This window comes from Rousettus aegyptiacus, unplaced genomic scaffold, assembly GCF_014176215.1.
Source record: "Rousettus aegyptiacus isolate mRouAeg1 unplaced genomic scaffold, mRouAeg1.p scaffold_m13_p_3, whole genome shotgun sequence".
NCBI lineage: Eukaryota > Metazoa > Chordata > Mammalia > Chiroptera > Pteropodidae > Rousettus > Rousettus aegyptiacus.
Genome location: NW_023416306.1, coordinates 41,090,939 through 41,117,570, shown reverse-complemented (window position 1 = coordinate 41,117,570; position 26,632 = coordinate 41,090,939). Strand labels below are relative to the sequence as shown.

The window sequence follows — 26,632 nt, the reverse complement described above, 5'->3', positions numbered from 1 at the left end:
TGTAAAACCAAAAGCGGATGTGATCACTCCTCTCAGTGGATAGAACTTAAAGTTGTCCTCATGACTCTGGTCCCTCTTCCCTCGACAACCTTGCTACATTTTTATTAACTTTTAGATTGCTGCCAATGGCCTGTGTGGTCTGCCAAATGAAAGCTGACAAATGTATATTAAGGACACCTCTCTGTGGCCATTAAATTTACACAAATTGTTCAACTTTCACTGACTGGTAAAGAAATGAATATTAATGTTAGATGTTTTCATATCATATAGACAAAATGAAAAGATTAGCAATATCCAGTATTGGCTAGGGAATGGATGGTTATTCTCGCACACTATTGACAGCATGTAAACTGGTAGTCTTTTTGAAAGGCAACTTGACTGAAAATGCATATACATACTGACTGAATGATTCCACTTCTAAAGAGCCACTGAAGAGAAATAATCGAACATATGGAAGAGGCATGTATTAGCATGTTTGTAAAGTTAGAGTAACTCTCCATTAAATTTTACTTGTGTCCTTTCTCCCATTACCTACTATTATATTTCTTTATAATTCCCACCAAACTTTTGGAATCTATACCTATACATGTTATCTTTGACTTTTGCCCCTAGGATTCCACTAAAACTGTTTTCAAAGGGTCACGATAACAGTACTAAAATTAATGTCCTATTACTGATCTTCATCTTTTTCTGTCACTATATAGCAGTCAATACATATTGAATTACATTTAATGGTCTACCACATGCTTTCATATATTCGCATGTAATATTTTATATATAACTCATATGACTTCTTAAAAAACCCTTTGAAATAGGTGGTATCAATCCTCTCTTACAGATCAGGAAACAAACTCAGAGCACCTTGCCCAAGATCACAAACAGTAGTTCAAGAAAACGAACCCAGAGTAACTAAGTGCCAAGGTCAGTGCTCGTTCTACTAATGGTGGGTCCTGGAACTTTCTTCTACTGGTTTCCTTTACAGTTCTTTTTCTATTATTTAACAAAATCAAAGATCAGAATAAATTAGTATAACATATGTGCTCAATTAATTAAAATTCCCATATCTGTGGTTATCGCTAATTTAGATGCAAACAACCAAGCAAATATTATTTCATAGCAATTGGCAGACTTTAATAGTCGAGAAAAATTAAGTCCATTATACACATTAAAAATACAGGAAATTTCATGCAGACATGAAGCTTCCAATTCAGCCATTGTGGCAACTTTTAGAATGAGAATTACATATAAATACAGTACATTTTACAGTTCCCAAACTTCATAATTTTAGACTGTGATTTATACAGCATCTCTTTATATCTTACATATTCCACCTTGCTCACCAGATTAACATACCCTAACCTGCACCACTTCAGATTATGGAGGGAAAAAAAAAAACCCCAGCAAGCACAATGACCTCTCTTCTTTCACTTTATTAAAATGAATGAAAACATCTGTGTGTAGAGCTAATTTAAGAAAAAAGTAAAAAACTTTAAGGCTTACACACTTTAGTAGGACTACATGTGAAAAATACAAAATTAAATCCTCCAGTGACACTTCTATTATTATTAATATCACAATTTTCAAGTTTAGAATATATTAACTACAAAAGCTATAAGAGAAAAAAAGCAATGCAAATTTGTGTAGAACATGAAAAAAATGTATTCATGATATGAGGGAAACTAAAAACAAATGAAATAACTGAAATCAGGATTAACAAAAATGTAAGCTATAATTTAGAAATACAAGTAACACTACTAAAGAATAAAACCTGATAGCAGAAATTTTAAGTAATAAAGCCAACCCACTGGTGTCAACCTGTGTTTGCCTCTCTGAGATAAAGATCTTTGTTTTGATATGAGCTGTAAAAAAGTGAATACTAGTCAGTGAATAAAAAGCCTTTCTAAATTACCCATAAACAGCATGCATTCCTTTCCTTTCAATAGATTTTTAAAAAATACCTAGGCTCCTTTTAAGTCTCTTTTCTTTCTTAAAAATAATAATAATAATAATATTTTTCCCCTGGCAATTTATTTCAAGTTCATTCATGTTGTAGGTAATGAGAATTTCCACTAAATAAGCTGCCGAATATAGAGAGACACAAAAAAGATAAATAGTTAAAAAAAAAAACAAAAAAACTCTACAGGCTTCCATAAATTGACAAGTCAATTTCATGGAATCCTCTACTGCACAATGGGTGTAAAGGCCACAAGTGCTCCATTACTGTATGCAGAAAAGCTCCTACTAATAAGATGCCAAAATCATGTAGTGACTCCCCCAACCTAAATGATGTAAAGGTTTAAAGATTTACAAGTAAGTTTTCCTATCAAACCATGACATTTATGCCACCAACACATTATTGAGATTAAGCATTTAATCCAAATGGCCACAGAGGTCATTTAATGCCATCACAATCATCTGTAAAATACTCAAGAGTACTTCTTTTTCTCCAAGAAAAGGCTAAATTTGTCACCTATACCTTCCAAGCTCCTGGAAACAGAGTAATAAACATAAAAAAAAAAAAATGCAAAGGAAAACCCCATCCAATAAAGATCTGCTAGAGGTAGAAATTTAAAGCAGCATATACTGTATTAATCCCAGCAATCAGGGAACAAAAGTGGTGCTAATCTGAAATTAATGGCTGCTGCTTACAATATTAAAGACACATACCACAGGCAGTAATTTATCCCTGAATTTCATATTCAAAATTGCTCCACATTAACACCATCACGACAGTTTTTACTAGTATTAATTGTTTTAATGATAATTGTTTTAATGAAAAAAAAGTGCTTGCTTTTATAATCCAGGTAATCTAAAGATATTATTGCAAACGTTTCACTGACCGACTCTGTATTCACTTATAGTTTGAAATCATACATTTCAAATGAGCAGATTTTATTTTTACTTCCCTTGTTTCCTAGCAGTACCTTTAATAAAGGCTTTTGTGCCTCACTTAGCATGTTGAGATCTTCATACATTTCAGAGTGATCCATGATAAGTATGCTTTCAAAACGTGTTGAGTTTAGTGTTGTCAAAAGACTTACCAATTTCTCAGTTACTAGAATGCATTACTGGCCTGTGATCCTATTAAATGTAGCACTTCATAAAAATGATAGGTCTGATGCTTCTCTAAGTTCAGCTGAGCTAGAAAAAAATAAAAGAATTTGAATAATAAAAGAATAGACACATATTTTATGTATAGATTGCTTGGGTCCAAAGTGAACAAAAGTCCCAGTTCCAGATGTTAAATATGACAGAAGATCCTTAGACTCTTCTAAAAATAACACGTGCAATGTTTACAAAACAAATAAAAGAGATTATTATGGACTTCAATACTATTAGTTATTAGCATGGCAGACTTGGAACAGACAGCTTCATGAAGACACAGGAGAAAATGTTCTTCCTACTAAAAGACAATTCTGGGCTTCAAGAAAAAAGTATACTTGAAGACGTTTCCTCCGTTTTTACTTGTGCAGTACAAATATGCATGGCATAGTATATTTCTGAAAAAGCGATAGACATATTAAGAAAATAGATGCTATTTCTAAATTTTTTTAGGAATAAAAAGGCACCACTGATTTGAGGTTGTGTCCCGTCATTGTGATAGTTGATGTGAGTTGTTTATTTCAGGATTTGCTCTTATTAAGCTTTTTTCCTGGTAGTATCACTTGAGACCATTATTGTGGTTTACGCACCACAAACAAGACACATTCATAGTAGTATTTCATCATGGAGAGATCATTCACAGTATATGTTGACAAGACAGATTCTTTTTCCACCTGCAATGCAAACAATCATAATAATGATGATGGCCATGATGATAACACTAAAAAATACTGAGCACTTGTAAGTGGTAGGTGCTACTTTACGTATATTCTGGATGTTAATTCATTTATTACATACAAGTACCCCCACAAGGTTGGTACTATTAGTAATCCCACTTTATAAAGAACAGGTTGCTCAAGGTCACACCACTAATAAGTGGTGGAACTGGGGATCACACTCAGGCAGTCTAAATTCAGAGGTTGAACTCTAAGCTCATACTACTTCTCTTTATCTTTAAGAACTAAAGATACTTAGTTTATTTTTTAAATGAATGGAATGTTTCTAAATAAGCACACAACTAAAACACAATAGTCAAAGTATCATAAAATCTTATAATAATGCACACAATAAAAAAAGATTGAATAGTGCAAAAGCACATATAGTGAACCATATCCCTCTTACACCTACCCTCCCACTCCCATCTTTTTCCCCAGAGCCTAATTTACTTGGTATCTATCAGTCTACAAAGGCCAGTACTATGATGATGATCTGCTAACATTTATTGAAACATGATTACACCAGGGATATAGTTTTCCTTTTACATACACATTATCCTAAATATTTATAATTCTAAAAACTAAATATTATTTTCTTTTCACTTTATTGATGAGAAAACAGAGGTTAAGAGGTAAAGCCAGTAAATGTCATAATATCACCATTCCTGTTTAAGTGCTTTATAAGTTAAGCTTCGGCGATACTTTATTCCATCCTTACCTCTAGCTGGAATCCATACTGCAGAACAACGTTTTTTAGATCCTCATAGCTCAATTCTATGGAAAGTTCATTCGCCAAATTTTCAAAGTGATACAGCAGAGGACCTACGGTTTAAAGATACTATGAATTACTTGAATATAAACATGCACTTGTAGCACTGTTACACTGAACTCCAAATTGAGTGATTAAGTTGGGTAGTGGATGAACAAATATAAAAAGGAGAAATAAAGAGCATTTATATTTGCCAAGGAGTATATCCAGACCCCTAAAACTTTGGCCAGTAATTTACATTCCAGTGCGGGCCTTTCACAGGAGTGCGTGCCTCTGGTACACCAGTCTTGTACTGATTCTCCATATCATGGGTGTTATAGCTGTAACTCTTAAGTTACTGAAGATCAGCTGAAGCAGAAAATGCTAAATGCCCAAATTCCAAAGGTACACTGTAATTATAATTCCAGAATGAAATGCAAAACTATGGCTACAAACATAGTTTGAGACAGGTCCTCAAGCTAGCAGGTGGGAGTAGGGGAGCAAGGAGTTATAAGCAAGACTTCATGAAAGGAAGCTATGATAGTAAGCTGTTTTAAAATACACAGCTCATATCCTAACTCTAACACCAATTAATCGTTTTCCTATTGGCAAGTCACTAATTCTGCGCTACCTGTAACGACTCTAATATAAAATAATTTGCAATACCCTTGGCGTACAGAAGGCACTAAATGACAGCTATTACAACTTTTTAAAAATAACATTTCCGCTTTTCTATTCTCTCATTCCATAAATCCAAGAAACTATCATCTGCCCGAAACTGGAGTTGCCAATCCCTTAATCTCTCACATATTTTCCAATCCATCAGCCTCACCCAGGCAATATTATCATTCCACAGTTATACTTCAGGGCTAATCTAGACAATCTTCTCTTTACCTTTCATTGGGTTAATAAATCCGTGACCAACCCACCACCCACACCCCATCTCCACTCCTCATACAATGTGCTAATCACAGAAGATAAATGTAACAAATCGGACAAGGTTTCTGCTCCCAAAAGGCTCATAAATCTGTGGAATATAATTACTTAGGGTTAAAATTTTTTATTCTTCTTCTCTCTTTTATTCTACATAAACAACTAGGAAAAAAATGATTATAAATATATTTTATATATTAGTGCTCTTTTCAAAATATGTTTTCCTATCTAACTACCCTATCAAGCTTGACTTCCTGTTAGTTTTATTAGTACTAGTAAAAATGACAGTAGCTACCATTTACTGAGCACCTGCTGCATCATACCACCCTGAAGACTTTGAAGCATTTTTATTAGAATGCAGAGCCTCATAGCAGTCTTTCCAGCTCTAAAGTGTATGCTGCTTTTGCTCTGTTATTTTAAAACCCTACACTATTGTTTTATTATCTCTATATGAAAATATTCTCTTAATTCTTACATACTTAAGCCATATTTTATTTCTACTCATGTTGTGTTCCACCTAGAAAGCTCCAATTCTCCAATTCAAGCTTTAGCCATGCTCCAAAACCTTGCTAAAATCAAGTTTTAAAATAATTTCATCCAAGTTTCCAGCCCTACTGCTTATTCCCTCGATATAGCTAGCATACTGTAAAACTCAATTTAACACAATGTTGCACTCCTCACTGATTATTTTTCATGTAATTAGCACTGTTTTTTAAATTACAAGCTACATGAATGAAAGACTATGTCTTAAGTTTCTTTTGAATCCACCATAATGCCCAGCTTAACAGTGAATGTACAGTTACACATAGTCTCCTACTACAAATTGTACTTTAATATCTTTGTGCATATTTCAGATTTTTCTTTATAAAGACATTTCTTGAGTTGGAATTTCCAAGTTGAAGGGAATAAACACTTTTACTGACTTGATTCAAACTGCCAAAATGCTTTCCAAGTGACAAAACAGTTTTCACTCACAATTGCAATGCTGAGCACTTGCTTCAACACCTTAGCAAGTGGTGGGAATGCGATGGTGCAGACACTTTGGATAACAGGTTGGGAGTTTCTTGTAAAATTTCAAATACATGCACCAGATCTGACCCAGCAATTCTACCACTAGGTGCTTACCCAAGAGAAATGAAAACTTGTGGCCACATAAAGCACTCAAGTGTTTATAGAACTTACTCAAAATTATAATTTGGGTACAACCCAAATGTTCATCAATCAGTGAATGAATTAATAAAATATAGTACATCCATACAGTGGAATATTACTCAGCAGTAAAAAGAAACAAGCTACTTGTACATGAAACAAAATGGATGAATTTTAAAAGCATTATGCTAAGTAAAGGAACCCAGACACAAAAAAATAATGTGCTGTATAATTCTATTTATATGATATTCTGTAAAAGGGTAAATTATAGTACCAGAAAGTAGAACAGTGATTGCTATGTATTGGGGGTGAGAGGAGGGAACTGACTATAAAGGGGCACAGGAGGTTTTTTTTTTTGGGGGGGGGGGTAGAAATGTTCCCTGTCTTGACAGAGTAATGGTTACATGACCTAGTTTTTACAATGCATTGAATTGTACATTTTTAAAAAAATGGTGAATTTTATTATGTCAATTATACCTCCAAAAAATGTGACTTGAAAAAAGACAATAAGTATTTTTACTGAACAAAATATTTGGTAATCTATCAAGGATAAAATGATAGGCTATACATAGTTTCGGCTGCATTTCCTTAAGGCTGAGCAATTTCGTATTTATTACCTAGTCACACACTCTTTAAATGAATGTTTACCATGCACTTAACAAATGCCTGGTACTGGATATATAAAGATGAATAAAAACATGGACACACTCCTAACAGAGGTTATTTTCAACTCTTCTATCTCTTCGTATTCTTTTAGTGTATCTAACAGAAGGAGCAAAAAAAAAAAATTTCCCTTGATTATAAATAAGCTCTTAATAGAAAGCTGAGATAATATGAAAAAAAGCATCAAAATAAAATCAAACCCATCTATAATCTTAACCCTCATAACCACTTGAAAATACATTGTATCTCCTTGTAGTCTTTCCTACTGCATCAGTATGAGATATTACATATATAGTTTTGCATCTTACACTTCATTACGAAGAGTTCCCTATTTCATTAATTATTTCTGAAGAATGATTTTACTATATGGCTATCTTATGACTATCTATCCATTTCATTACTGTTAGAAATGTAGGTTCAGTCTAAGTTTTTGCTGAGTATGTTTGTCCATTAATTAGCCTTTAGTCTTTGCTCATATCTTATTTTCTTCTGACAGACTTCTATAAGTATAATTAATCTAACAAACATATGTAATAGTGAATGCAATTATGTAATGGGCTGGATGACAAATACTGCAGGCTTTGTAGGCCACAGTCTTATCACATATTCTTATTTTTGTCTCTGCCTCTCCTCTATCCTTTTAAAATATAAAAAACAATTCTTAGCTGGTAGGCCATACAAAAATAGGCTGCAGGCTACATTTGGTCTGTGGGCTGTAGTTTGCCAAACCGTGACCGAATGTACTAACTAAGATTTTTCCATAAATTGTTTTTCCTGCAGCAAGCTTTTTTATTGCAGTCCTACTAGAGGAATATATAAGCATACCCAATCTCACAGTACCTTATCTAAACTTGAAGTAAAAATTTTAAAACCTACCCAAATACGGTAAGTGAAAAACGGCATCTCATTTATATTTATTTGACCAGAAATGAAGATGAACAATTTTTTTCCTATGTGTCATTTATATTGACTCTTTTATAACTTGTACATTTATGTTGTTTATTTCACTTCTGGGTAGGCTTTTGCTTTTTTCCCCTTTCCACTTTTTTTTTTTAATTAAAAAAATAGAGCTCATTATAAAAAAATAAATAAAAGTTCAAATATATATAAAGAAACTTTTGCTTCTTGTAAAGGCATTTTAGGTTGTTCAGACCAATACTCCTATTGAAAACAACTACAATTGGTATATAAAATGTATTTTAAAATCTTAGAAACAAAGAATACCTGGTTAAGTTAGTAAGAAATTATCAGGAATCCAGAGGTGAATCTATACCCACTTTTAGCCTGAGGGTATCTGACTATCCAGATAAAACTGGCCTGCAATTTGACAAACTCTTTGGGCCAAGGGGACAAAAAACAAAGTCTTCAGCCTGCCCAAGGTAGGGAGTCTGACAGATCGCCAAATGTTATGACTGAACTCTTAAGGGCTATCTTTAAGGTCAGAGTCAGAAACAGGTAAACTTACTTCTATCCTTTAATGCAAGGGGGCTACAGGAAAGATGGCCTAGTGCTTACTAATCAAGGAGAAAAAATAAAAATAAAAAGAGAACTATTCAAGAAAGATGGTAAATCATGCTTTAACCCTAGGATAGATTTGCAGTCATGGGTAGTCTTATAAGCCTTGGATTTTAGTTTAATATTTAATTTAATTTAATTCAGAATTTAACATTCTTTTATTCTGATCTGACATTGTTCCAGTCTTCTGGCAGAAGCAAATGCAAATTCCCTTGGAGAAAAACACCTTCAATCTAGACTTTAGGATATCCCCAAAAGTGATTTCTCAAGGGCAATGGGCAACAAATGGTTAAGGTCAACAGCCCAGGGAAACAGCCATGAACAAGAACGAGGAAAAATAGAAGAAGAAAACGACCTGGAAAAATTTGAGATATTAGAATTATCAGTCATAATACATTCAACATTTTCAAAGAAATCAACATTTTCAAAGAAATTAAAGACTCTTGAAAATATATACAGAAAATTGAAAATTTTTAAAGGAGTAAAATACAAAACATATAGAAATAAAATATACAATGACCAAAATTAAAAACTCAGTGGTTATAAAGATATTAGACATAGTTAAAGGGAGAATTTGTGAATAGGAAGACAGATCCGAATAAATGATCTAGAAAGCAGTGCAAAGTAAAAACAGCAAGTTAAGAGAAGTGGTTAAGATATACAGAAGCTAGAATAAAAAGGACTAAAATACACTTAATTTCATTTTCAAAAGAAGGAGAATGAGGCAGAGTGCATACATTGAGAAATGGTGCTGTTACTTATTTTGATGCTAACCTTGCCTCATACTGGCTGTTTTAAGCTGAGAATTTTTCAAACTTAATGAAAGAAGTCAATTAACAGATTCAGTTAGACTAACAAACTGTACCCAGGTTTGAAAATGAAAAATTCAGACCTAGATATAACATTGAATCTGAAAAACTATGAAGAAAAAAAAAATCTTAAAAAAACAAAACTGATTACCTCTAAAGAACCAACAGTTAAGATAGACGAATCGTCAACAGTGAAAACAGAAGCTAAAGCCACTGGAATAATCTTTTCCATGTGTTGAAAGCTATCTGCCAACCTTGTACTCTATACTTAGCATTATTTTGGAACTAAAGGTATCAGTATGAACTCATGATCTCTATAGACATAGACAGATACATCCATATATTTCCTACCCCTGGCTTCTGAAAAGGCCTAGAAGCAATACTGTCACAGTGGAAGAATCCAGATTTTCATTTCTACAAACTGTTCCCCATTAAAAGAACCAAGAATCCTTGGGGAAAATGGCTTATCTAGGCTGGGCAGAAAAAGTGCAAGATAAGCATGGAATACCTGGTTATGCCAGAAAAGAGGTGTTCAAAAGGACACAGAGACCAGCCTGAAGGGGGTCCTATTTACCAAATTTGGAACAAGTTGATTAAACCATTTATACACTTAAGGTTTTAAAAGTTCCAGTTAAGAGACACAGATTGTTAGACTGGTTAAAACAAAATTTAACCCTATGCTGTATGAGACATCTAAAACAAAGATACAGAAAGGGTTTAAGAGCTAGAAAAAGATACACCATAAAATTATTAACTAAAAAAAAGCCGATGTAACTGTTCTGAAATGCCCATTCGAAAATAAGAAACATGGTTTGCATCTGTGCAAAAACAGACAGCTGCCACTCAAACCCCAGCAAAAAGTTTTATTGACAGGGTAGGGATAGGAGTGAGATGGGCTTGTGGCCACTGATTGATCATTTTCTAATTAATCCCCTTCTTTTTTTGTCCTACCTTTCACATTCATTCTCTACTAGGCCAAACTTTCATAAATTATTCTCATTTCCCATTCACTTTTTCCAGTGAATTAAACTACTGGTCTCCTGCCTGAGCATGGATTGGAAATGGGCATCTATACTATTCTCTATACATTTTTATATTTCAACTAGCTCACTGAGGAGCTAATATATGTATTCAATCATCCACCTTCTATAGAAAATCTCTCACATTTAAAAATATTCTGTAGCTTTATAATGCTTTAAAATCTGATAAAGTCCATCTCTCATTATTCTTTACAAAGATCTCCTTTGGTACTTTAATCTGTTTATTCTTCCAGATGACGTTCGATGCATTTTTTTAATTGTCTGCCCTCTACTACCCCATGTCCCACTTTTTAAAATAGATTATATATAAATGCATCTAATGGGTATTGGCCCTCATGAAAAACTAAAAACAGGATGCACAGGTAGTCTGCATTTTGCCAAATCATAGCCTTTCCCAAAGGACCTATGCATACCAGTTCCCTTAAAAAGCTCACTAGCTTTATGTAACCTGGGAAAGTTAAAGAGTACCTCAAATTTCCCTTAAAGCATTTTATACATTAATAATATTCCAAACTTTGATTTCATAAAATCTGGGCAATATTTTCATTATCACTTAACTTCCAATGTAAATTTTTATTTGGTATACCAGAATGAATGGCAATTACATTTCTCATTATACATCAATATACTGACTTTCTGGTCTATGTAAGCATGGTTAAGGTGAAATCATTCTCAAGGGGCTGATGTTCTCTCACTTTACAAATAAAATTAATTTTCCAGGTCTACCAGATTAAAGCCAAAACCATGAGAATGTTATTAACCAATATAAATGCCACTTTAGCATGTCTCTTGGAACGTCAGTCAATCCTCTGTGGCAGCTTAACATTTCTTTGTTCTCTCTTTCAAATTTCAAAACAATACATTCACTTATACACATAAGTCACTAAATATCTACTAGTTGTCAGGCTCTGTACAAGGTAAGGCGGGAGGCATTAGATTACTGCCTTCATCAAGATTAGAAAATAGCAGAGGAAACAAAAATATATGGGTGACACCACCACAATGTGTTAAATGTTACTGAGAGATTCTGTGAGAATATAGAAGAGGAATGCAGAATACTTAACTCAACCTAAAAGAATCACCTGAGCTCTGAGCTAAGTGATAAAGAGTACATAGGAAAGAACCAAATAGAATGAGAAAGGGCTTTCTAGGTCTAAGGACTGGCACTTGAGGTCAGCAAAGGGGTGGTAAACAAAAACAAAGCTGATACATGAAAAGATGCTTAACATCAGTAATCATCAGGGTAATGTGAATGAAAACCACAAGGAGAAATCGCCCCATACCTGTTAGAATGGTAATTATCAAAAAGACAAGAAATAACAAATGTTGGCAAGGATATGAAGAAAAGGGAAGCCTAGTGTACTGTTGGTGGTATATAAACTGGTGCAGCCACTAGGGAAAACAGTATGAAGTTTGCTCAAAAAATTAAAAACAAAACTACCATATGACCTAGGAATGCCACTTCTGGGTATTTAACTGAAGAAAACAAAACACTACCTTGAAAAGATATATACACTCCCCAATGGTCACTGCAGCATTTACAGTAACTAACATATGGAAACAACCTAAATGTTCATTGATAGATGAATGGATAAAAAAAGTTGTGGTATATACTATAATACAATAGAATATTATTCTACCATAAAAGAGAATGAAATTGTGACTTGTGACAACATGGATGGACTTTGTGAGAATTGTGCTAAATGAAGTAAGTCAGAAAAAAGACAAATACAATATGATCTCACTTAAATGTAGAATCTTAAAAAACAAAAACAAACAAAAAAATAAGCTCACAGACACAGAGAACACACTGGCATTTGCCAGAGGTGGAGGTGGGCAAAATGAGTAAAGGGAGTGAAAAGGTACAAACTTCCAGTTACATCATGGGAATATAATGTACAGCATGGTAACTATAGTTAATACTGTAATGAACACTTGAAAGTTGCTATGAGAATAAATCTTTAAAAGTCTTGATCACAAGAAAAAAAAACTTATAATTATGTATGGTAATGGATGTTAACTTATTGTGATCATTCTGCAATATATACAAATATTGAATTATGTTGTATATCTGAAACTGTTGTATATAATATTGTGTGCCAGTTATACCTAGATTAAAAAAAAATGAAGCAAAGACAGAAGATAGGAGAAAGATCACAAGGGATACTGTACATATCCTGAAGAGTTTAGGTTACTAGAAAGCTAAGCTTTTAGGTAGGAAGTCTGACAGAAACAGATGTGCATGTTGGCAAGATCACTCTGCTGGTAATATGGAGAACTGAAAAGGGCATGGAGGGTTGGCGAAAACTTGAAGGTAGGGATACCCTTAAGGAAACTACTGCAGTAATCCAGGCAAGCAATGATTAAGGCCTAGACTAAGGTACTAGCATGAAGTTAGTCTCAGCTGACATTTCTGGTTGCCACAGCTGGGGAAGTACTACTGGAATCTAGTAGGTAGAAGCCAGAGATGCTGCTAACAATCCTACAGTGTACAGGACAACCCTCCCCATCCCCACAGGAAGAAAGATCCAGTCTCAAATGTCAATAGTGCCACAATTGAGAAACCCTGAGAAAGAAGAAAGAGAATTAAGAGCTATTAGGGAGCTTTAGGAGATACAATTTGCAGACTGACTTGGTACAGATGATAAGTATGAAGAGGAGTGAAGTAAATCTCCCTCCTAAAGGTCTTCTGATTGTGAGAATTTGAGATAGAACAGACAAAGCAAGGGGGAAGCACAGGGATCATTTTCTTGAGAAACACGATTTAGAAGTATCTGTGCTACATCCAATTTGGACATAGTGGTTTGAAGGATAAGAGAGATAATTGGACCAGAGATTCAGACTGGGAATTGAAAGAGTAAAAGAAGCCATAGGATTGGGCAGAAGTAATATGAAATAAGGGAGGAGTACATGGCATAAAAAGTGACGAATACTAAATAGATACCTATATTTAATACTAAATAGATACCCATATTTAAGGAAAAATCGACTCTGAGATTATTATTATATTTTAAATTCTTTAACTTATACATGGAAAGGACTTATAGAAAGTATTAACCTTCCAAATAACTCTTGTTAAGGACTGTATTTCTCCACTGTTCCAATTCCCAAAATCGTTTTAGAAACTCTGTGGTAAGAAGAGTGGAAGCTCTCCTAACTGATTCCCCTTAACCAACATGCCCCATTACCTCTGATCGTCATAGGCCTTGCCCCAGCATGTCTACTCTTATCAAATAGTATGCTTACCAAGGGCTGATTTTATTTTTTCCAGGCAGTTATAATTATGGTTATTATATAACTCAGTAAAATATTAATGAACTAATAAAATAAATGTTTAAAAGGAAAGTTAAAGTCAAATAGCTTTGGAAATACACAAAACCTTACCATAACTGAGTAACTGGGATCAAAAATTTTAATCACATAAATACAGCCAAATTAACACTAAGTATAAACTGATTCAGTGCAAGCCCACACACTGGTTAGGCATTCAAAGGGTTGGATCTGGGCTATAAGTCTGACTCTGCCATATGTAAGGTCCAGGGCCTTTCTGCTGGCTACTTAACCAAGACTCAGTATCTTAAACAATAAAATAGTACTAATGTCATTTCAACATAGAATTGTTTTGAGATTACACGAGGTATTTATAAGTGGCCTAACCCACAGTGAGCAAACACCCAGTAGGTAATGCTATCCTTCGGTCATTCCTTAGGAAAAGAAATAAACACTTTTCTGATAAAGATGACCCACGGTTTGAGATAATTGGTTCCATTTTGATTACATTTTACAGCTAGCTGCTCTCTAAAGGAAGTTTGGAAAAGGCCTACTACTACCCACAGACTTAGTCCTACTGGCAAAATTTTTGGTAAAGTCGAATCATTAAGAAAAGAGGTGACTGAATCCACCAACAAAACAAAACCTATTCTGAAGGCTAGATACTCAAACAATGCATATCTGACTTTTATATAGTATATTAACCCTCGTATCTTTCTTAACATGAATTATATATCTCACTAAAAAAGACAGGATGTTTTATCTTGATGTTATTATTCTTCTCCCTTTAAAGAAAGAGGATAAAACTGGCAATTTCCCTGAGTCTTGATGGGAGAGACCATGTCATATTCATCATTTGATTTCCAGCACCTAGAAGTAGGATGCAGTAAAGTTTTTTGCATATATAAGATATTTCTATTCTTTCTTAAACTCAAGAGTCAAAAAAAGTTATCATACGTACTGGGAGGAGTTTCCATAGGAAAGATAAGTGCTTTCCCTCAAATCTTTCATTACTTAAAGAAAAAAAGAATACTTTCTTCTTAACAAGGTTCTCAAAGTGGGGGGGTTAGGGAAAATCAGGTAATGATTATCATCAGATTAATAATTAGTACTCATTGAAATTATTACTGCCGTGAGACTGACCTAGTATGAGTATACAACTTTTGGGGATTCCACTGCATTTGGAACAACTAGTTAGGATTGGAGGAACTTCATCATTAATTAGGATGCAGTCCAAAGGAAAGGAAACTGCAGAGGTTTTAAAATTTGTACAACATAATTTTCATGAAGATTTGGTATTGTAAAGTTACCAAATGTAGGATATCTGTTAAGTATTCAGATTAATGTGTAAAATCCTAATAAATACTGAGGAACTTACCTAGATTTATCCAAATTCCACCTGGCTTGAGTATTTTCCATATTGTGTCAATGTAATCAATTACATTGTGGGCTGTGTCTATGAAGAAACAGGTAGCAATACAGTCCCAGGTATCTATTCAAGGAAAATCAAATTACTACATTTGTAATGTTATTTTGACTTTTCTTTTAATTGCATAAATATGCCAGTTACCTCTTATAGAATATTAATATCTAACTGCAGGGATATAGAAGCTAAACTTCTCCAATCAACTATTATAATCAAGATAACCAAATAATCCTTTATGAGATACTTTGCAATGCATAAATGTTTTTATTTAGAAATCATTTTGATAACCTATATCACTATATTGCTTTACCAAATGATATATATTTTATGACTGATTCAACTTCTAGCCTTCACTTAAAATCAGTGAAAATGAAATCATAGTCATTTGAATTTTGAATTGTGATATCAACCAGTGTTAACTACCAATTCTGAAAGGTTTCAGAAAGACTAGACTTGTTGGCGACTGAAAACAAATGGCATCAAAATACTTAAACATCCACCAGTTCTTTGGAGACTTGCTAGTGAAAATGGGAGATGGCGGCAATCAGAAAAAGTGGGTAGGAACCCAGCGGAGAACAGTCTCTTGGAGATTGTGGGCTGGCACAAGAAGAGACTGAACTGAAGGTGGGTGTCTGTATATGCTGGTACAATAAAGGTACTTTCAGAGTATAGGTTTCCCAAATGTCAGAGTTCAGAGAAAAATAAACAAAACCTTTACTATCTTGTTACTTTCTTGCTCCAATCGCTCCAAGGCTTTCCACCTCTCTCAGAGTACAATTCAAAGTCCTTGCCAAGACCAAACCCTCTCTAACCCCCGTCTCCCACCATTGTGCCTACCACTAACTACACCCCAGCTGAACAACAGTCCAACCTACTCTCCTGCTCTTCCTTGAGTAGAACAAGTGCCCTTCTACCCCCCTAATCCTCCTTCCCTTGCCTCTCCCTGTTGGCAACATTTTCCCCCAAATATCTGAATGGCTTGCCTGTTCACTTTTTTGAGGTTCTATGCTCAGCATTTTTTAAGTTCTGCTCTTAGAAAGGCCTTCCCTGATAGCTATACAAAACCGCAGCCCTTCCCCCAGTACTCATTACCCCCTTTACCCTGCCTTTGTCCTCTTCCTCACACTATTAATTTGTTATTGCCTTTCTCTCCCTACTAGAATATGTAAGGTTCCCTGTGTACAGGGATTTGTTTTGCTTATTGCTCTTTCCAACGCCTAGAACATACTTGCTACTTATCAAGTGCTCAACAAATACTTATTAAATGAATGATTTGCTGACCTCATTATTATTTATTTCCCTTTCTCCAATTCCCGGCCAAATTTCTTCACTAGTTTGCAAGGTTGAAGTCTAAACTTTATCGCTTGATTATAAAGGTCCTCCACAATCTGGAACCAAACTACTTCTCTAGTCATCTCTCTCATTAAATTCACATATAAACCTCTCTCCTTCCCTTTCAGTCAGGTTGTTCTACAAGTCCCGATTACCTTATTCATTTGTATCGCTGTACTTTTACCTTCCTGGAATGCTATTCCTCCTTATCCTTCAAGTTACAGCGTCTCCACAAATAACTCTCTTCTCGCACTAACTTATTTCCAACTTTATTACATTCATTAATCATTTGAACTTTGTTTACATGTTATCTTCTATTAAAAGCCTCAGTAGAGTCTAAATTCCTTAATTGTGGGATCTTCTATTTCTTTATATTTCCTATCACTGCCTTATATATGACCTTTAAAATAGTCTAAATTGTCACTGATGTATACCTTGCAGTGTACCATCAAATGAAATGACCAAAAGTTTGGCTTAGGATAAAATTAGTTATTAAATTTAGAATAAAGGACAAGACCTTTAAAATGCTTGCTTTGGACTTACTGCATTCTGAGTATATCTCCTGAAAATCTCCTGCTGTCATAGAAAAGTTAGAACCAGGAGGAAGACTGTGGGGGTCAACATCAGGGAAAAAGATGGGTCGAATCTGATCAGCTGACCTCCGGTTATTGCTAAACTGATGGATCCAAGGATAAAGCTTATATTTATTAATTTCAGAACATCTGCAAAATATGAGCATAAAATTCAGTGTTAACTAAATATTTTACCAAGAAAATCTACTTTCAACACTAAAATACAATCCGTTTGAAGGTTTACTTAATATTTTAAATGGTACCACTACACCCCACCCAATTATCTGAAAATGCACATACACATGCAGATGAGTAACTAATCATGAATTAAAAGACAGAAAAAAAAATTGAAGTAAATTCAGAGATATAAATGCGTTGTTCATTCAAAGTTTTAAAAATGTATTTCCAAACTTCAAACTCAAGTTAAAAACAGTCCAAGTAGTTTTTCAAAAATGGTATGGGTGTTGCTTGCTACCTATCTTTTTATCTTCTCATTATCCCCTAACTCACACTGCCACCAAGACAACATATTTAACAGGCAGCTATTTACTTTTTCTCTAACGCATCTCTCCTAGCTTTAAAAATAACAATTCTTGTCCACAATTTACTAAAAGAGGCCACAGAAGTTCCGAGAGATCTTTCCAACTCAGTCATGTGAACTTACTTGGCCATTTTCTAAGAATTTGATTACGGTAAAAAAGTTATGTTTGCTGCACTGCACTTTTACTTCACTGAAGAAACAAATGAGTGAAGACGTTTAAGGAACAATGAGAAAATACTCCTTCTTGGATCCTATTTAGACCTAAAATTCTGCACAGAAATCATTTCAGTTCCATGGAATGCCAAATTACTTTCTAAAGTCACCCATCCTATTCAAAATTCAGTTAACTAGGCAATTGAGTAAAATGATGATTGTATAAGCAAACCGATTTTAATATGATATATTCATGATATATATCATAATTAAACACTATGTACTTATCTTCAAATTCAGAATTGTTCAAAAATAGGTAAGTCAATCTGATTCTGAGAAATTACCATTTCTAGCAAAAAGTAAATTAAATACCTGTTGAGTACAAAGTTGGAAGAAAAGAGCATAAAAAAACTCCATTCATTTCCTTGACAAGCATAACCTAGCATAGCTATTTCCCAGGCCAGTCTTCCTAGTCCAGCACCAGGTACCAGAATATTTACTTTAGATGGATCCCTGAAATGAAATAAGGCAATTATGTCCAACCCCTTAAAGGAAAAAAACAAAAACAAAAACAAAAAACAAAACAAAATAAAATCCACATTAACAACTAAAAACTTAGATATTTAATAATAAGCTCAGTTGAGACTGTGACTACTTAAAATTGAGAAGTACTTCTAAATATCAATGAAAAATAAAAGTATAAGGAATTATTATATGTTCAGATATTGGGTGAAGGTTTTATCCCCAAAGTATTGTTTTTCAGAAAAAATGTAGTCACCTTAGATCTGAAGACTTATGAAGGCACTCATATTCCTAGTAGCTGTCACCTGAACAACTGTCTTAGGAAGACAAATTATCCCAAAGGGATTCCAATACATACAAAGAGACTAACAAAATTATTTTATCATCTCAGACAGTAAAACAAAACATAACTTTATTTCTAAATTCTATATCTAATACAACGGTTTATGTAGATTAAATATATAAATTTTAATGTGTCAGGTATATCTTTAAAAGCTTATATTTCAGTTGGAAAAAGAATTTAGAGAGAGGATAATCTCATGGGGAAAATGAGGAACTGCCTTCTACTTGAGCATATACAATAGCAAATATATCACAACCAGGAGTACAACCAAACTGTTCTCCACTTATAAGCATCACTCTACCATCACAAATTCTCTTTGCTATAAAATCCATTCCATTTTCAAATTGCTAAAAATTAGTCTTAGCAAATCAAAGACCTTTCTCTGGACTTCTGGCAAATCAATATAACGCTAAGGAAACTAAAATGGTATTCTTACTGAAAACCAATGAAAAAAACGTATCAACTGTCATGACAATTAAAAAAGAATTTCAGTATTGTCTGTATCCACCTAATAATTTAGTTCATAAGCCAAATCCAATTTCCAAATCTACTCCCATGTGTAATTCTTTATCTTTAAACCACGTGGTCTTTTAAGTTTGGCATGTTCCTAATAACAAGGCTCTTTACTAGCAGCCTTATGATAATCTTTGCATTTCCCAGTTTGAAATGAAACACACACAGAACTATGGGGCTTTTGAAAATTCATTCTACAAATATAGTAACATGGGAATTTTCCCAGGGTTATTCAGTCTTAACATATGAAATATATATCTGAATAAAAACCTTAAGTTTATTTAGTTTGTTTCACTGTTGAATTGTATATGTACAATAAGGCATAAACTAAAATTTTAAAAAATGATTTCTAACAAATAGGCTTATTATGATTAGTAGGACATCCTATAATGCTTGATAACAGCAAACTAATATCAAGGTGCCATATAATAGTTTTCACTGAAATAAAATGCTTTCTTCTCATTCCAGACTATACATAATGTGTGTATGCATGTGTGTGTATATGTGTGCAAGTGTGCGAGCACTTTAATTTTTAATGAAGAGAATGGGTACATCCTCTCACCTTGTTCAGGCCTACCTATATCGGTTATCTAACAAAAACGTGTAAAAGTTTAGTATTAGAATTTGAAAAACTCCTAGCTATAGAATTCTGTGCTACCCCTTGAATAAAGGGGTATGGCACCCCACCCAGGTCTCTCCCTCTCTCATTTTCCATTCCCAGCAGACACACCAAAAACCCCTTCTATCCAGAATTACCCATTTCTTTTCAGTTCCCATTTGCCCAATCCAAACATGCATTTTTCCTACGTGCCTGTTATCAGCTTAGATTTTTTCTAAACACCAAAGTAATGTGACCAAAAGTAGGATTTGCAAGTAAATCCAGAATACTTAAATCTTTACATAAAAATAACCACTAATAATCAATTTCTGAATGGCTGATAATCTGAGTAAAAAAATTACTGTGGCGAACAACCTAAATGAAATCATGGTAGCATTATTCTCAGTCAAAAAGCTCATTTCAAAAGGTAACATTATATGATTCCATTTATGACAGTCTCGAGAACATACTACTATAGTGAAAGATCAGCAGTTACCATAGGTAAAGGGTGGGAAGAGTGTGTCCCACAAAGGGAAACATGAATGTTTTTGGAGGGGTGATGAAACTTCTGTATCCTGTTGGTAGTTACAAAACTCCACGTGTTAAAATTTCAAAAGAATTATATACACTAAAAAAAGGTAAATTTTACTGTATGTTAATTAAAACAAAAAATATCATGCAGACATTAGGAAACATGTTAACCTTAAGGTAAAGTTTTGTTAAGAATGGTACCAACTATTATTTTGTTAACCTAAGGAAAGTTAACTTTATTACTGCTATTATCAAATTCTCTCTTACTAACCAGGGCCATAGAACCCTATACCCCGCCTTGTGGTAGAAAGTTTCTGGATAAACCCACTATCGAAAGGTTGTCATGGAGCCACGGAATGCAGAATACATCAAGACACTATTTTCAGAGTTAGTAGAGCCTATTTTAGATCTACCGATTATTTGTAGCACAACAAAAAGGATTTCAGTAGGCATATAAAAGGAGACATCGAAACTCTCCAGAATTGAAAAAATGATCAAGAATTAACAACATATAGTCAAGATGGAGAGAATTTTTCCCTAAATCTTTGTTCTTAGCTAGATTTTTTTTTCACTTAGGTCTTTATATAAGGCATATTAACAGAGTAACAGAAAATCCATCTAATTATAATGTATGTGAAACTAAGGCAATCTAAGAAGTTTCTGCTATGGATCCTTATAAAATCTAGGACTTTTCTATGAAGGTATTTCTGTGGAGAAAAAGAGAAATATAAATCTAAGTATAGACCTAGAAGGTGAGCTGATTTTAAATCCAGCTAAAACTGAGAAAACCAGGAATAGAGGCATATAATTAATATGTGGCTCAATAATTGGATATTGTCTGCTGGAGATAATTAGCAAAAATAAGTAAACAAGTTTACCTAGTTTTTAAGGTGTAACTATGGAGAAGCAGTGTATTTACTACAAATGTAACACTCCTGGATAATAGTTCATTCCAGACAAGCAAGAATGGAGAAGAAAAGGTACATTTGTAAGGACAGAACAGAGAGCCACTGTGTCATAGTGTGTCTAAAGAGGCTATAGCTCACATTTGCACCACCCTTTGCATTCCACCTATCTTACCAACAGTAATTATTCTTGAGAGGTTTCCTTTATTGGACACAGAATGATTTTTACATTGCAGTCACAGATTAGCAAATGCCAAAACAAAGTACTTTCTCTTGTTGTGTCAACATGATGACACTTAGCTGACCCCTGGTGGTAGGAGTATGCACTACCTTCAAGCATCAAAGGGGTTCAGTTTTGATCACAGCAATTCACTGTCCAATTAGTACAAGACACTAACCCCTTGTGGATAGCAGCTACTGAATACTTAAACTGTGGCAAGTTCTAATTGAGGTGCGCTGGAAGTGTAAAATAATACCAGATTTCAAAGACTTAGTATAAAAAAAGAAATGTATACTGGGTTATTCAAGATTGTTAACTTCATCTGATTCTGTTTACCTCTTTATGTAGCTACTAGAAAACTTAACGTATATATATGGCTTGCATTACATTTCCATTGATCAGAGTTGGTCCATACAGAGATATGGGTAAAAAAAAAAAAAAAAAAAAAATTGTGAAATGACATCACAAACCATTAGATGAACTTTTAAAATATACTGAACAACACAATATATGTACATTTACAGCTATATGAGCATACTGTTAATGCAGAAAGGTAAGAGTAGAGTAACAAACAAATTCATGTGAACTGTTTTCTCTGGAGAGAAGAATGTGCTCTGTACATAGTTTGCTGGGCAATTTCAACTGCATCTGAAATGTTTCTTTAAAAAATACAAAAAAAAAAATCTTAATATAACAACATTTTAACGTTTACTAGAACTAGGTGTTGAAAAATTTTTTCAAAGTAGAAAATGGTTCGGAGTCAGAATTAGTATTTAGTCCCTTCAAAAATATGATCCCAACTTACCTTACTCCCAACAAAGAACTCCACACATCAGCCTAACAACTTTTCACCAATTCCATAAAACATTTTCTCACCTTAATCTTTAGAGTTCCTACACATCCATAGAAACGTAGTTGAAATTATCACCTTATATAGAAAGTCTTTCTCAAATATTCCAAGGCAAAACTTGAACTCATTTCTCAATGCTTTCAGTACTTCATTCACATGTGCTACCGTTTATGCCAAGTTGTTCACTTTGCTTCTTTCATTTAATACAGGAGTCAGCGACTGCGACCCACAGGTCAGTCATCTGTTTTTTGTAAATTCCTATTGGAACACAGTCATGTCTATTCATTTATCTACTATCTATGGCAGCATTCCAATGACAATAGAACTGAACAGTTACCAGAGATCACAGTACCTGCAAAGCCTAAAATATTTACTAGCTGGCCCTGTAAGTAAAAGTTTATCAACCCTGATCTAAGACATCTTGAACCTCTTTCCCTATCAGTACACAGAACTTTCTTAATCTGTTTTATGACCGAATAAGTATACCATTGCATGATTGTATAATAATGTATCAAAACCCACTAATTAAGGGCATTTAGATTGTTTCCTGTCTTTAGTTAGTATGTTAATACTACACCCTTAGCATAATTTTCCATAGGCAAGAGTGTATCTGTAGAAAGCTTCTCCAAAATTAAATTACAAGAGTCAAAAAATTTATTTCATTGTTCTTAAATATTACCAAGTTGGCTCCATAAAATTTTACTAACTTTTTTCTTTCATCAGCAATGTTTCCTCACATTTTCAGTAATAGTTAAATCTTTGAAATGTAGTAAGTGAAAAATAGCATCTGAGTGTGGTTTTTACATTTAAATTTTCTTAGGAGATTAAACATCTTATATTTCTTTTTCTGTGAACTGTCTACTTATGTTATTTTTTCTACTAAGTTATTAGTCTTCAATTGTTTTTCCCCTCTGAATTTGTAAGCACTTGAAATCTTGGATTGTGTACAAGCTTTGAGATCTTGATTTGAAAGAAACCTGAAATAAGTATCGGTCTTTGGTCTAAGAGGGCTTTCAGGATGAGGGAGAAATCTATTTTCCGTCTCTATGCTACTCTGACATTTTTGCAGTCTATATTTCCTCCATTTTCTTTTTAAAAATGGTTTATTTAGCTAAAATAATTCTTTCATAAATTATAGCTTATAGTCCTTATTTTAAGTGGAAAAATACTTCTTTAAAGCTCAGCATATTTTTTCTTATGCCCAGTAATATAAAAAATATATTCAATATTGTCAGTAGTATACCAGGATCTTCTTGGAGTGCTAAGACATAAATTAAATGTTAGACAAAGACAACAGATTTTCATCCCACAAACATATCACTTAAAATTCTTCCAAAATAGAAAGAGCTGATGAAATTAAGATTTTTAGGAATTTTCAGGATTTCTATTCACCAATTTTCAGGATTCCTGAGATTGATTCTACATGGTTCTGATTTGTCATTTCAGTTAAGACTCAAACTTAAGAATCTCTCTTTAATTAGTAACTATAAACTTTATAGCACTAAATTCCTAAGCCAACAATTACTGAAATGTTTCGCAGTGCAATTAAAAAAGTATTTGCTTATGTAACAAATAGACCCCAATACAAACATTAATCTGTGACTTCAAAGCTGCTTGTGCTTGCAGACCAGGAATTTAAAAATTCTAAACAAGAACAAATTGGACAAAGTCATAAGACAAATGTGTTTTCACAGGAAAAATATTTTAATAATTACAAGTATAGTTAATTCTATACATATTTAAGGAAATTATCTTTTATAGACAGCTCAATTAGAAAAGGCTTTTATTGAAATTTCGGAAAGAAAAGAACACAAAAGGCTTGCTGGCATAAATTTTGAGTCAATCCGGCCTGAGTGTAAAAACATCAAATGTTTGCTATGGCACAACCAGGATCCTGGAAATTTACCTGAGATCTAAACTTCATCAGGATTTACTTGGAATCAACCTGGATTCTTCAGAATCTAGGGCTATATTTCTGTCCCTTTTCTAGGACTTGGAGTTTACTTTTTATGGCAAAATTATCGCTTTAATATGAACACGGACTTTACTGTGTTTTATTAGCTGTTTTTTTTTAAGGTTTTTTTGATGGCTCACCTTATCTACTATAAGGAAACCAATCTAAATTCAACAGGCAAAACAAGTGACATGTGAAGAAATGTGTAACTTTCCCGTGGGTTCAAGAATAGCAAAATAAGAGTTTGACATTTTGGCACACTTCATTTAAAGTTTAGATGTCCCTGTCCACTTTTATAACACTGATTACTTTCGGAGAAGGAAAACGGGTGGCTGGGTAATACCTATGGGAAGGAGACTTTATCCTTTGAAATTTTGAACTCTGTGAAATGTTTTACCTGTTCACAAGAAAAAACATTTAATTTTTCTCTTACATCTTACTTTTCAGAAACTTTTTGAATTTTGAAAAATACCTGAACTTTATGTTTCCAGAAGCTTATTTTTCTATTACCAATTATTTTATGGAACACAGCACTGAATATACATATTGAGAGAGAGCACCAGCTAGAAACTTTAAGGATATCATGTCCCTTCGAAGCAACAATGTTTATAAAAGTTCAAAAAACTTAAAACATTTTTAAAATTTGTGAAAAATAAGGAAATATAAGAGATTAGATCATAATTCTAAGTTGTCGAACAGTTATTGTAAGGCTATTGATAAATAACAAAATTAACTGTAGCACTTATTAAGGTAAACACACAGGTAGCCTTTAAAAACTATAATTTTTAGTTATTCCAACTTAAGACATGAGTCCTCAAAACAAGTCTTACTGAGGAAGATTTCATATTTTATAAAGAAGAATTAAAACCAGATTTCAATGCTGCCACCTCAATATTCCATGGGCAAAAAGGTAAAGATCCCTTCTAACAAAGAAAAATCCTGGACCAGATTGTTTCACTGGAATTCTACTAAACATTTAAAGAATAATAAACACCAATTCTTCTCAAACTTTCAGAAAAAAACAAGAGGAGGGAACACTTCCTAATTCATTCTATGAGGTCTGGATTATCCTGATACCAAAGATAGATAAAGGCATCAGAAGAAAAAAAAATTCACAAGAATTTTCACAAAAGAAAAAAGATGTATATCCCTTATACATATAAAAGTAAAAAACCTCAACAAAATATTATCAAATTGAACTCAAGAACATATTAAAAGGATTATTTGCCATGATCAAGTGGGATTTATCTCAGTAATACAAGGCTGCTTCAACGTAAGGAAATCAATCAATGTAATAAAAAAAAACAATCGTTTGGCACATAAAAGGCATTTGACAAAAATGCAACACCTTTCATGATAAAAACCTTCAGGACAGTAGGAATAAAGTGAAAATTCCTCAATACGATAAAGGGTATTTATGAAAAATCCACAGCTAACTTCATACTCCATGGTGAAATACTGAAAGCTTTCCCTTTGAGACCAAAATCAAGATAAGGATGCCCCCTTCACCACTGACATTCAATAGTGTACAACTTCTAACCAGAGCCACTCTTCTAAAGGGGGAAAAAAAAAGAGGTAAAAACTATCTCTATTCGTAGATGACGTATCCTGTATGTAGAAGATCCCAAAGAATCCACAAGAAGGCTACTAGGGCCAATAAACAAATTAAGTAAAGTTGCAGGATATGAGATCAACATATAAAAATCAGTTGTATTTCTACACATCAGCAATGAGCGATCTGAAAAGGAAATTAAGAAAGCAATTCCATATACGATAGCATCTAAAAGAATTAAATACTTAAGAATAAATCTAACCAAGGAAGTGAAAAACTTGTACACTATAAACTATAAAACATTGCTGAAAGATATTAAAGAAAAGTTAAATATATGGAAGCACATCGTCTATTCATGGATAGAAAGAAATAACATTGTTAAGATGTCACACTGTCCAAAACAATCTACACATTCAACACAATACCTAACAACATTCCAAAAGACTTTTTCACAGAAAGGAAAAGCTGATACTAAAATTGATATGGAATTGCAAGGGGCCTCAAATTGCCAAAATAATCTTGAAAAAGAATAAATTGTAAGACTCACGCTTCCTGACCTCAAAATTTACAAAGATACAGAGATTTAAATAGTATGGTACTGGCATAAGGGCAGATGTATAGACCAATGGAATAGAATACGGAGCCTCAATATAAACCCTCACCTAAATGGTCAAT

At 33.6% G+C, this 26,632-nt stretch overlaps 1 protein-coding gene across 1 annotated transcript in view; it reads right to left on the bottom strand.

Moving 5' to 3' along the window:
• Positions 1 to 1,106: 1,106 nt before the first annotated feature.
• The window catches only part of CARNMT1 (carnosine N-methyltransferase 1), a 43,016-nt gene continuing 17,490 nt past the window's right edge, over positions 1,107 to 26,632 (bottom strand). The window contains exons 4-8 of the mRNA XM_016146205.2: positions 18,342 to 18,482; positions 17,247 to 17,425; positions 15,324 to 15,437; positions 4,537 to 4,640; positions 1,107 to 3,776 (exon numbers count right to left, since the gene is read on the bottom strand). Coding sequence (XP_016001691.1) covers positions 3,675 to 3,776; positions 4,537 to 4,640; positions 15,324 to 15,437; positions 17,247 to 17,425; positions 18,342 to 18,482 — 640 coding nt within the window. The 3' untranslated portion in view covers positions 1,107 to 3,674. The remainder of the gene's footprint in view (positions 3,777 to 4,536; positions 4,641 to 15,323; positions 15,438 to 17,246; positions 17,426 to 18,341; positions 18,483 to 26,632) is intronic.